Source organism: Argentina silus (genome assembly GCF_951799395.1).
Source record: "Argentina silus genome assembly, chromosome: 1".
NCBI classification, from domain to species: Eukaryota; Metazoa; Chordata; class Actinopteri; order Argentiniformes; family Argentinidae; genus Argentina; species Argentina silus.
Window position 1 is genome coordinate 16,806,162 of NC_139655.1, and position 12,579 is coordinate 16,818,740.

Below are 12,579 nucleotides of genomic sequence, written 5' to 3' on the forward strand. Positions count from 1 at the left end.
AGATGTCCTGCAAACACTGGATGACAGGGAATTATTGAGACGCTACAGATTGGATCGTGCAGGAATCATGTTTGTGGTGGATCTCCTTAGAGATGCAATTACTTCACCAACTCGACGCCACAACGCTATTACACCGGAGAAGAAAGTAATCACAACCCTGAGGTATTTGGCAACAGGGAAAATGCAACAATGCAGCAGTGATGACTTCGGTCTGTCCCAATCCTCCGTCAGCAGAGTCATCACCCAAACACTGACAGCTTTGTCACAACCTAATATTGTGACACAATTTGTTTCATTCCCGCTGGATGCCCGCACTTTACACACACATAAAAGGGCATTTATGGACATTGCAGGATTCCCTGGCGTTGTGGGTGTAATTGATGGAACATATGTGAGAATAATTGCGCCATCAGAGGACGAGGCTGTCTTTGTTAACAGGAAGAATTTCCACAGCATCAATGTGCAAATAGTGTTCAATGCGGCCTGGAAGATTTTGGACATTGTGGCTAAATGGCCAGGCTCCACACATGATGCGAGAATGCTCTCCGAGAGTGGCATCAGACAGCTTTTTGAGAGACGCTATGTGCCAGCTAATTGCCACTTGTTAGGGGACAGTGGCTATCCATGCAAACCATGGCTCCTTACACCTTACCTCCAGCCACGCCAAGGGCCCCAACTAAACTATAACAGGTAAGCCAAACAATACAAAAATCATGGAAATGAAATGCAAGCAATATGTTAGAGCATCCAAGTAGTGCAATATTTCCATCAAATAATTAAAGGTCTGTATTCTATTGTAGGGCCCACAAGACAACAAGAGCGGTGGTGGAGCGTGGCATAGGCCAGCTTAAGAGGCGCTTTCATGTTCTCCACGGAGAGGTGCGGCTGAGGCCTGAAAAAGTCAGCAAAGTCATCATAGCCTGTGCAATATTACACAATATTTGCAAGGTTAGACAGATTGCAGAACCTCTGGAGGATGGCGATGAGGATGAGGATGGAGACAACGATGAGGATGGTGGTGAAGAAGATATTCACATTCCACAGGGGAACCTAGCCCAGAGTGGACTGCCTTACAGGGCAAACTTCACAAATTTACATTTCAGGCAAGCTGTAGCCCCATGTCATTTGAGAACTTGTGATGGTATTAAGAACTACCACAGTTTTACTGCACATCACCTGCAATTGTTAAATGCAAGACACAGAACACAATCTCTAAATGGTTTATTTTTTAGGTGTTCAATTTTAAGGCGGTAGTACTCCTCCTGAAGGGAAAGGACTTTTTTTTGTTGTTCAAACACATCAATTGTGAGTTGCAATCTTCTCTCCAGCAGGGATGCTGACGGAGCAGGTGCTGCGGATGGGAATGGTGTTTGATCCGCCGGGCTATCCTGAGTAGCAGCTGCAGATGGTTCAGGCGGCAAACTTGATGGGCCCGGTTCTTGTGATGGCTCCATGCTACAGAAATACATAGGCCTAGTTTAATTATTGTTTTGATTAAATTAATTTAATACAATGAGCATGGATAACACATGAAATGGCTTCTGCAATGAATAAACACTGTTGATATGAATAACCCTGTGTCCTACCTTTGCTGCATTTCAAGGGCCTGCATCATTGACGTGTCAATGCCTGTTGGCAGCCCGGTGACACTGACCTCAGAGTGTCCCAGGACTTGAAAGACAGTGTCGGCCACCTGGGACAGCCGCTTTGCAGGTGGTCCACCCCCTAGAAAGAAACAGTCAATGAACACAGTACTTAGGCATGTAAATTAACTTTGCCAGCAGGAGCAAGTTGCCAGATTATGTGGTAGGCCATAGTATTTTGCTCACCTGTGAGTGAGGATTCCCGCTTGTGTGCTGCAATCTCATATTTTGCCTTGGACTGCAGCACATACCACCTTTTCTCACAATCGTCGCCTGTCCGCACCACCAGTGGAAAAGAGGCATTGATTGTTTGGGATATTGTGTCCCAGGCGCGCCTCTTGCCTTGGCTAGTGACAGTTGGGCCAAATTTTCCTCGTAACATACCTTTATGTTCGTTCACCAACTGGGCCAGCAACAAACCTTGCTCCTCAGTCCAGTTCGGCTTGCGATTCCTTTTTTTCTCCATTTTCTGTGTTTGTAGGATATTTGTTAACAAGCCTTCATAAATAGACCAGCCAGCAATCACAGACATTGTTAAAAGCTGAGCTGTGTTACCCTCGTTAAGTTCACACTGAGTTGTAACGTTGCAATTTCTACTTCATTAAGGACAGCTCCTTGAGATAGGCCATCTTGTTTTCAATGGGGTCCATATGGAAGTGAAAGTACAAAATATGCCAGCTAGGATATTAATATGAGCAAATGAGACACAAATCATTATTTGAACAGGGTGTAATGAGCTTAAGTTTTCACATATTTTAGATTCTAATGTTAGGCTATAACCCCTACAGCTTACTATTCATTTTCCAGATATTTTCTTGAATGTGAAATATTATTTACAATTATAGTCTGCATAAGATTAGAGTGTATAATTATGTTTATTGATTTGAGGGTACATCCTTTGCTCATTATCACCAAAAGTTCATTTTCATCAAACTTGTAGGATCAACCAATCACGGCTTTTGAAATGATGACTCATACCTAGCAACGGGGTCAACCACACCCCCTCACTAAGATAGGATTTTTCATCCATTCCTGGCTCAGAGTTCACTGAAAATGTTCTGGAATCACTTCTAAGCTAAAACTCCTGGCAAGGAATTTTTAGGTTAAGTTAGGAGCTCTCTGAGAGGATTCTCAGAATCTTTAAGGATACGGGCCCAGATCTCTAGAGCTGTGTGAAATGTCATATGTCGTGGCACATGGGAAATCAGTTTAGGAGGAGCTAAGAAAATAGAATGTATCACTGAAAAACACATACTTTGACCTAAATGGCAATTTTCAGACTTGAATGTGCAATAACCTTGTGCAGCACCAGGATGTCATATGCAGTATCAGCTAAAAACATCAAAATGACAAATGTGGGCCTTTAACCTTCTGACTGTTAAATAATAAATAATAAAACATTTTATTTTCATGATGAGGATATAAACAATATAGTAAATCTATGAGCCATTGTATTCTTCCTCTTTTTGTTATGTGGTATTTGCATCCGGATCCAGGGCAGGTCAATTGGAAATGATCTGTGCTCGTTAGTGGAACCAATCAGGCATGAAAATGTCATCCGAATCTCAGAACCCAGAATAGTGAGACTACCAGGAGCCCATTCTTTAGCAGATTGGAGGACCACAGTATTTTCAGTGCCACTAGAGGGGGCCATGTAGCTATTCTACTGTATGCCCAAGGATCCCAAACTGATACATACCCACCATGCTTGCTTAACAATCTGTCCTGAGGCACCTTACAAGCAGTGCATTTGTGAATATGTTTCCAGACTGCCTCCTAATGGGACGCAACACAGTGTTCACACACACACACACACACACACACACACACACACACACACACACACACACACACACACAAGAAGGTCTTTGTGAATGGAGCATGGAGCTGCCACTGCACCATATGTTGGCATGGCAAGGCATCATCTTGCATTCTACAGGAGCTCATCTCAAATGCCTGTCTTCTTTAGGAATCAAATTACTCTTTAAAGGGGCAATCTGGGATTCAAACAACAACAAAATGTATACCATGCCACTTATTTTGCCAAACATTTGAGGGATGGGGCTGGAGAAATGTAACCACTCTCCCAATTCTTAGACGGAGCTATGGATGCAAGGACTTTAACCATGTTTTGAAGCTATGCAGTGTTTCTTTGCAATTACATTTTTTACAAAGAATTTCGTAAACAAGCTTATATTTTGAGTTCTGATGGGGTAAGACAGTTTAACTAAATTCATTAGGTATTATACCGATTGCCTCTTTAATCCATGTCATACTTTATTGTTTTAATGTGTTTACAAACTCTCAAGTTCATATGGCCATTCAGCCCTGTGCAAATGTCTAACCATGTTGTATATGATACCCATTCATGCGGAGATACTGTATTTTTTCATGGATTGAAAATAATAATGATAAATGGTTAAAATCACTACCAGACACTTTAAGTAAATTGACATACTCTTAGAAGGAGCCTGCCTACATAAAAACCCATATAAGATGAGAAATGAGTGGTCACTTACATCTTCACTCCAAAGCAGATACTGCCCTAGTCTAGCAGAATGTGCTTGTGATAGGGAGTGGTGGCACTCTAGCAGCAGTTTACATATTGTATGATGAAATTGTTACAGTTTGCCTCAGTCTCAGAAATAGCACCTTCCTTTTGTCACGCTGACAGCAGGCCTTAGCCTGATTACTCAACCCTGTTCTGTTTGCTCTCGCTTTCTCTGTGACATGAGAAAGTTATTGTCACAGTCAGTCTGTATGAATCATACCCCATCACCTTTATCACACTTTCACCCCCAAGGAGGAATCCACAGAGCACATGATTATTTCATCATGACAGTGACTCATCGATTGGAAAGTCCAATAAAGCCTTACGTCAGAAATGGCATTAATCTTGGTTCAAGAATCATGTAATGTTAAGGTATCATTGTTAAACCCAATGGGGGGAGGTAAGAAATAGTACAATATACAATGTATGTATTAATCGAGCAAAGTATAAAGAATAGAGTAATTGGGGAGATGTTACAACTGTATCTTTGTTCCAAAGCAACAATACTCGCAGTTTCCATGATGGGTTTCCAGACTTGGTGCTCTCCTTTACAATGTACAGTATGCAGGAGACTTCATATAACCATAAAGTAAAGTCTCTGTTTGAACACAACTGTGGGATTGGAAGAAGCCGTGACGGGAAAGAATAAGGTCAGTCACATTGGGAGACACGTCATAGGGTGGGGTCACCACAATAAACACGGTGTACTGATCCTCCTCAGATACTGGTTTAAGAAGCTTGACAGACTCCCACATACTCTGGAAAAACTTCCAAAACTTCCACTTTAGAGATGGAAAGAATTAACTGTATAGTATAAGTGTCACCCACAACATACAGATCATTTTGGTGCACCCAATTACATCACTTGATGTGGAGTATGTGTAATAAGTGGATATTTGCTGTGGTACTTTCCCTTTTGAGGCGGATAAGGCAGACTGAGAGGCATCATGAGGATACAGCCAAAAGGTAAATTAGGGGGTAATTACTTGATACTCATCCAGATGATTATAACATACAAGTAGCAGACCAGTTACTGGACCAAATGATCTATATTTTGAATAATTTGCAATGCCGCTGATGAAAGTTGAGTCAACATGTTTCTACTTTTCTAATGTAATCATACTTACTAAACCTTATCTTCTTCATCCTGGTTGGGAATCCTGCTGAGAACCCCTTGTAGAACTCAATGGAGGAATTTGGAGATCCTCTTCCCAAACTTTAATGATATGAATACCATTTGAGAAGTGTAAAACTAAGTAAAACACGTTTTCCCATCTTGTGGAACATAATTTCTAGATAAACATGTAATACATGCTACATAACCCTGTATGTAATGATGACAATACATAAGCCATAAAGGATAAGCCATAAAGGAGTGCTCACCTGACACAGAGGAGGGGTGTGGCTATGCAGGAGCCATATAAATGAAAGCATGTCTGGAATTTCATTCATAACATTGACAAACACATCTAGGGAGCTCCACTTAGAACCAAACTTACACTAACATGCCAAGATCACTCGCACTGAGCTCTCTCCTTACCTGGGTGGCCCTCCTCTCCAGCCTCTGTCGGGGGGAGAGCCAGCCCCACCTGACCCAGGGAGATCCACCCCCCCTGGGCCAGGAAGTGAGCCAAAGGGCCCTGCTCCTTGAGGTGGTAAAGACAGGCATCCTGAGCTCAATTGGGATGGAGAGGGAGCCCAGGCCCAGGGAGAGGGCATCAGAAGAGGAACTGAGGAGGATGCATAGGCTCTACAGGGAAACACTGAGGGAGCTGAGAGGGAATTTCAGCCAGGCAATGGAGGAATCCTGGCGATCCAAACAGATAAAATCCACTGTGCTTCTCCCAGCCACAGGTGAGTCTCTCTCTACTGTCTTAAGGAAACATAGCTACAGTACTGGTTTTCTAAGAATACCTTACCCTGATTGTTCACATTCTAACTAAAGATAATGATCTGACTTCATGGAATTTTAAGCTTGATATTAATAACCTGGTGAAAAGGTCAGCAATGGAAACCTTCCAGTGGTCCTTGTCAGTGGCATTGTAAAATACAATGACTTACGAAACACTGTCTATAGTTTGTGTCTTAGGTATATTTGAAATGCTCTTTTTGACAAAACAAAAGAAAAGCATTCCACACAAGCTTTCATAAGTCTTAAAGTGTTTTGTCAAGCCACATGCCGTCAGAATGTATGAAACATTGAGCAGCAATTCTATCTGAAAGTACTTTGTTTTTGAGACATTTAGGCTTCATTGGTAAATTGTAAGTGAAACCTACAATTATATGAATTAGAATTTAAGATGAGGTTTGATGGTTATCCTGATACGCCAAAGCCTTTATTTCAATTTTGAAATCCATTGCTATTCTTAAAAACACAGCTTATCCAAATCAAAACAGTAAATCCGAAACTTTTGATTGACAACCCTCTGTTCTATCTGTTTCAGTGGAGCCTGTAAAAGTGCTTAGGAACGAGGAGGAACACCCAGAATCAGATCTGCACTGGTACAGAGCAGTCTTCCATGGGAACTCTAACATTAAAACGGAGCTCACACTGGCCCGAGCTGAGCTGAAGCTATACAGAAATCTATTGAACAGCTCCAAGTCTGCCCAGCCTCATTTAGGACAAGAGGTTCAGGTTAAGGTCTCTGAGATGAAACCGCTGAACTCCACTGCATTAACCCACATTGACACATTCATTCAAACAAATGCTTTGATGACTGGCGATTTGACTTTGGACATTCGATCTGCGGTGAATAGGTGGAGAGGGAGGTGGGGTGTCCACTCTCTGGTTGTGGATGTGGGATTGGTTATGGGAGAGGAAATAGATCCTAAGGTGATCCCTCAAATGATTCTGGAGGTAGGCCTCATGGAGGCCAAACCGGTGGGGAGAAAGAGGCTGACTCGCTCAAACAAGGAGGACCACTGCGATGACGATGGACGGTGCTGCAGAAAGTCTGTCAATGTCTCCTTCAAGGATATTGGTTGGTCGGACTGGGTAGTGGCCCCCACTGGTTACAACATGCACTTCTGTGATGGCTCCTGTCCCCAAAACTATAAGCCAGCCAGCATGCACACTCAGGTTAAGTCCCGTCTGCACCATATGACCAAGGGAGCGACACCTCGCCCTTGTTGCGTGCCGGCATCCTATGAGCCCATGATCCTCATGCACTACGACAGTCGGGGAAAGTTGATACTCACGCCCTTCAACGACTTGATTGTCAGTAAATGCCACTGTGCTTGAGGCCTCCTAGGCTCCAAGACTAGGCAAGGACAAACAAAGTCTGAACAAATGTTCTACTTTTGTCAAGCCATTTAGATGCAATTATGCCACATGCTAAAATAGAAAGGATCGTGTTTTCAAAGGGCTTTAGAAAATAACATTTGTCATGCTCAATTAGTAAAATTCCTTGCATTCTTTTCAACGGTTAAACAAACAAATATACCCATCATCATCCATCATCATGTGGATTTTGAATTGATTGCTGTTTCATTTGGTGGATAAAACATCAGGCAATCCATTCTGTTATATCTTTCCAAAACATATGATATTATTTATTGTAATTTATCTCTTATTTAAAAAACAAAAACATATGTGTGTTATTTGTAGTTTTACCAATGTTACAATCTTTGCAGTACATCATTAAACTGTAAAGGTTTTCTTCATCTGATGATTGTATTGCACTGTATCAATTCCAGATTGGAGGTTGGTTCAAACAGAGAAATATTGGTCTTGATGCTTTTTTAAAAACATTTCAATAATGAAAATATGAATGTTAAATACTATTTATGTTGGGTTGTTGTGCTTGTAATATGTACACATATTTTACAATAAATACTTTTTACTTGAAAATGTGTTCAATGTTTTTCAGATTTTCTGGAATTTAAAATTGCATTTGTAATTTTAGACATTGACAGAACAGTTGTTTGAACTAATGAATAAAGGGCAAATGTTCCTTTATAATTAAGGTACTATTTCAAGGGTAGGGTGTGCCAGGAAAGACATGTAAAAGATAACGAATATCTTCCAGCTGCAGCCTTGAAATCATTTACACTGAGGCCTTGAGGAGAAAGTGAATGACCTACAGGGCAAATTGATTGATTTTTGCATGACAGTAGGCTTGCAGAAACAGCACATATGACACACTTTGTAAACTCAGCACTAAGAATAGATTACATATCCTTACAAGTTACTCTAAATACAATTTCATTTCAGATTATCAAAGGTAATGTCTAGATAATCAGTATTCAATATTATTGAGATAAGTTATGAGGAATAAAGAGAGAACAAATATGATCTGAGATACTGTGTGATAACTATAAGCATCATATCTCCGTTTTGTTTATCTACAGTGTGACAAACAGAACATAAACAACTTACGAGTTACTTTATTTGATTGGTTTCCAACAAACAACCAAGCTGAGAAGAATATTTTGACAAAACACCCCAACAGATGTACTGTAAGCAAGTTGGGCTGGAAAGCAAGTTGGGCTGTGAATATTGAGTTGGGATGGTCTGTAAGCGAATTGAACTATTGGGCTGGAAACTTAACCTAACAGTATTTTGGTATGTATTATTTAGTAAATGGTGAGATTTTGAAATAAAAGCCAAAGATAAGGCTACAAGAGAAAGAACAGACTTCCTTTTTCATCCATTCCATTATTATTTTTAAAAACACACACAAAACAAAATAAATCCAGTATTTCAAACCATGGTATTTCAAATCATCAAAACATATTGTACAGTATTGAAGTGGCATACACATTATGTAGAGCTACAGTGATTGAGTAGCTTTAATAAAGGGTGTGGCATACTAAGTGTCTCCGGAAAGCTGAACATTAATAGGTAATCAATCTCTGGGCATACACAAATAAGTACAAATATTGCAGTCTTCTTACATTATGGTAAATGGTTCGGTAACTCCCCAAGTTCTTTGTTCAAAAAGTACATCCTCTTTTATTTCTCCACAGCCAAGACCTGATGTTAATGTCCTCAATCTTACATTTTGAAAGGTCTCGTTACCTCCCAAAGTATACAGTTAGGATGGAATCAAAAGTCAGTGTCACTGTGCAAACTGGGGTGGGTGGCATTGGATCTTGTGTTTGGCAATTCAGGAGGAAATATTAAGCCATTTTTAAGTGTCTCTCCCTCTTTGAGATGAACTCACTGAGGCTTGATAAATCTGAAAAGTATCCCACAACTGTAAAGTGCAACTAGGTCATCAGGATATTTTCTTCCTTTCGATGTGTCTCCTTTAAAATATGAGTACAGTATAGTACAGTACAGTACATAAAATTCAACCTTTCAATCCCACAGGGAGACCTGTGAGTTCATCCTAAATGTTTGTTGTATGTATTATATATTTGTTTATAAAATCCATAAAGACCACTGCTTTACATATATAATATTGTATAATTTGTTCAAATAAAGGTCACAAGTAGGAGCAGGAGTAAGCATTGCAATTTCTTTATCCAGCTCCTACTGTATGCCATGTTTGGGATGTTTTGTTCATGTTGAGTTCATAAACAGGTCATTTGAATATTCTCCTCATATATCAGCGAGGTTGCTTTTCAACATCTCTGGCGCTGTTTATCATCAATGTATTCATTAATCACATGAATTAATACAAACTTGCATTCTGAGTGCAAGAGTATTATTTTTGTTTTGACCCCAGAATCGTGAAACTACTTCTCTGATTGAATAAGACCTTTGAACTTTCAGAACAGACCCGACTGAAGGTATGACTTCACTTCACACCATTTGTTAACCCACTGTCAGATTCAGAAAGGGTCTTCTCCTTTTTACATTCAGTTATTTTCTAAATATACAAGAAAGCAGAAGTTAAGAATTGAAGCTATCAGCAACTCTGTAGCCACCAAGTGCAAGGGAAAAAGGGATATGGATTTGTGTATTGAGCAAAACAGGGACTTCCTTCTCAAAGATTTGAGAAGTACGTCAACTGCAAAAATAAAACCCTAAATGATTGCAATTTAACTGTTGGTTAACACTTCCTACATAAGTAGAAACAATTTTTAAGACAGTGTTTTCCCCTCGCCCCTTACTATAAAAAGATGACTCAAGGTTGGTGGGGGATATTGGGACTCTGATAGAGTCATCTTGGTCACTAAACTTATAAAGCATCAGGCATTATATAAAGATCATCGTCCTCCTGGGTGTCAGGCAGAATAGCAAGGCTACAAGATGGGTCATTGCTGTAAATTGCGTCATCAGGTGAATCACACTGCAGATATAGTTCTTCGGGCTCACCAGGTGACCTGGAAAGACAGATGGGCTAACATCAGGTGCTTCCCTGTATAGTTACACCACAACAGACATTCTGTAATCCATGCTAACTGTTGTGTCATTCACATTCCTCAGCCTTGCAAAAGTCCAGTTTTGAAATTAATGGTCTACAGTAGAATTAATACATTTCAAATGTGAAACTCAAGAGAGTCATGAAATCTCGGAAATCTCAGCAAAAAGAGAAAATTAAAACCCCTGTAATGCAGCTTACCTGTTCATGTCTACGACAATCTTGGTGCATTCAGTGAAGTTCTCGTAGATGGGGCTCTGCTCAGTTGACTGAGATCTGATCATGCCAGTGTACTGAGAAATCTCCTGTTTATGTAGATTATCCTCTGTGGTCTTGAGTTTACCTAACTGCAACATGTTCCTTAATTTACTACGCTGGGTATACACCATCAGCGCAATCACTATTCCCAGCAGCAAAAAGAACACAGGCAGACCCACAGAAAGTCCCAGGGGAGAACGGATCGAGACCAAGCACTCTGTTGTAGAGTTTCCATGGGGACAAGTCACATTAAGAGCCATGACCTGTGAATTAATTAAATTTGGATGATTGGATGACAACAGTTCAGAGGGACTAGGTTGTAACAGTGCTATACAAAAACATCTAAACATAATTTGTTGAAGAACTGATCAAAACAAAACAAAACCCAAGTCATTGTGTAAAAGAGCTTGTTCCCATTAACTTCCTTAGCTAAATAACAGTTTAATTGATAAACACAGTTAAAGTTTTGTTTATCTCAGTTTAAACAAGATATTGATTAAAATGTGGATTCTTAATGGATGTCTTTTATTCCAGCATTGAGAGAATAGCACCCTGAGAGAGCACACCAAGAGATATAGATTAAAAAGATCAATAAATAAACAGTAATGTCCTACCAGGCAGGGTGACACAAGTTGTCTGGTCAGAGTCTTGAGTCTTTTGATCAGAGATGATGACGTTTTTTCACAAAGTACCCTTACAGATGCAACTTTGAACTTCCCTTGTCCATGGTGAAACAGTGGAACTTAGCAAATAAGAAATGAATATCTTAAAGATATCCTGTCTCATTGTCAATTTTAACAGTAATTGTCTATTTGCACACTTACATTGCCCATACAGTAGTTCTTAGAAACTAAATCAGTGTGCAATTATGTTTTACAAATCACTTCTTTACAGGAACGCTTTGACATGTCGTAACCTATTACACATTTGATATTGGGTTTAGTGTCCATAAAAACTCCTGCTGACATATTTAAAAAATAATCTGTTACAGCCAAATATACTGAATCCAATTAGTATAATTCTTATGCAATATACAGTTTCCATAGGAATAAACTGTATACAAAAAAATATTTGAAGGGAACAGTACAAGTATAATGTGAGCATTTCTACATGTATTCAAACTTCCTGCTGTCAGTGATGAATGTAAAATGCTATTTTACAAAGCATTTGAAGGAAGTACACCACAAAAAATGTCTCATCCGTTTCCAGAGATTTCTGTAAGGCTGTGTGAGATGCAAATTATGTATCTCTAACCAGGTGTCAGTCAAAGCAAACATTACAAACATATGAAGATAACAGCTCATTCTTCCGCTTTTGTCAATTCTCTTGCAAAATAAACACCTTTCTTTACCACAGAAGCCTTTACTGAGCTGTCAAGGTAACAGACAAATCCAGCGTTTCAACAGCTCTTATACAGTACCTCCCCCTGCTGACAACTTTACATTAAATTGTCTTGAATAATAGTTATTATGCTTATCCACCTCAACCTCAAATGTATTTATTCTCCAATGTGTTTATCTGTTTATATCAATTTATACATTTGTCAAATTCATGTAAATTAAGCATAACAGTAACCTTAATGTACTATGTCTTTTGTGTGAAAATTCTTGCTTGCCTAAATGTTTTGAAATATATCAGACAGGGCACTTAAAGGCAGGTGAAGTCTGGGTGGAATGACTTTGAAGCATAACATAAGACACTCAAGCATAACTGACATCCTAAAGAACCCCTTTTATCATTGTACTGCATGTCTATGCACATGGACGTCTGCTGTCTCATGCTTTTGAAATGCTTGCTGCTCTCATGTTTACATTAC

At 39.7% G+C, this 12,579-nt stretch overlaps 2 protein-coding genes across 2 annotated transcripts; both read left to right on the forward strand.

The window, feature by feature from the left end:
- The first annotated feature begins 401 nt into the window (after window positions 1-401).
- Window positions 402-1,467, forward strand: LOC310807180 (putative nuclease HARBI1). The gene is made up of 3 exons (XM_083673524.1): window positions 402-690; window positions 801-1,103; window positions 1,332-1,467. Exons 1-3 carry the CDS (start codon window positions 539-541, stop codon window positions 1,372-1,374), a joined length of 498 nt encoding a protein of 165 aa, XP_083529650.1. The 5' UTR covers window positions 402-538; the 3' UTR covers window positions 1,375-1,467.
- A 4,195-nt stretch (window positions 1,468-5,662) lies between these two features.
- Window positions 5,663-8,070, forward strand: gdf15 (Growth differentiation factor-15). Its single transcript, XM_083683479.1, has 2 exons — window positions 5,663-6,048; window positions 6,639-8,070. Exons 1-2 carry the CDS (start codon window positions 5,700-5,702, stop codon window positions 7,433-7,435), a joined length of 1,146 nt encoding a protein of 381 aa, XP_083539605.1. The 5' UTR covers window positions 5,663-5,699; the 3' UTR covers window positions 7,436-8,070.
- Window positions 8,071-12,579: the final 4,509 nt, after the last annotated feature.

Excerpts from the sequence above, each read along its gene's own strand:
- gdf15 (XM_083683479.1), top strand. The coding sequence starts at position 5,700 with ATGCCAAGATCACTCGCACTGAGCTCTCTCCTTACCTGGGTGGCCCTC. Across the intron at positions 6,049-6,638 it reads TGTGCTTCTCCCAGCCACAG|TGGAGCCTGTAAAAGTGCTT; the intron begins GTGAGTCTCTCT and ends TATCTGTTTCAG.
- LOC310807180 (XM_083673524.1), top strand. The coding sequence starts at position 539 with ATGCTCTCCGAGAGTGGCATCAGACAGCTTTTTGAGAGACGCTATGTG. Across the intron at positions 691-800 it reads CCCCAACTAAACTATAACAG|GGCCCACAAGACAACAAGAG; the intron begins GTAAGCCAAACA and ends ATTCTATTGTAG. Across the intron at positions 1,104-1,331 it reads TTCACAAATTTACATTTCAG|GGATGCTGACGGAGCAGGTG; the intron begins GCAAGCTGTAGC and ends TCTCTCCAGCAG.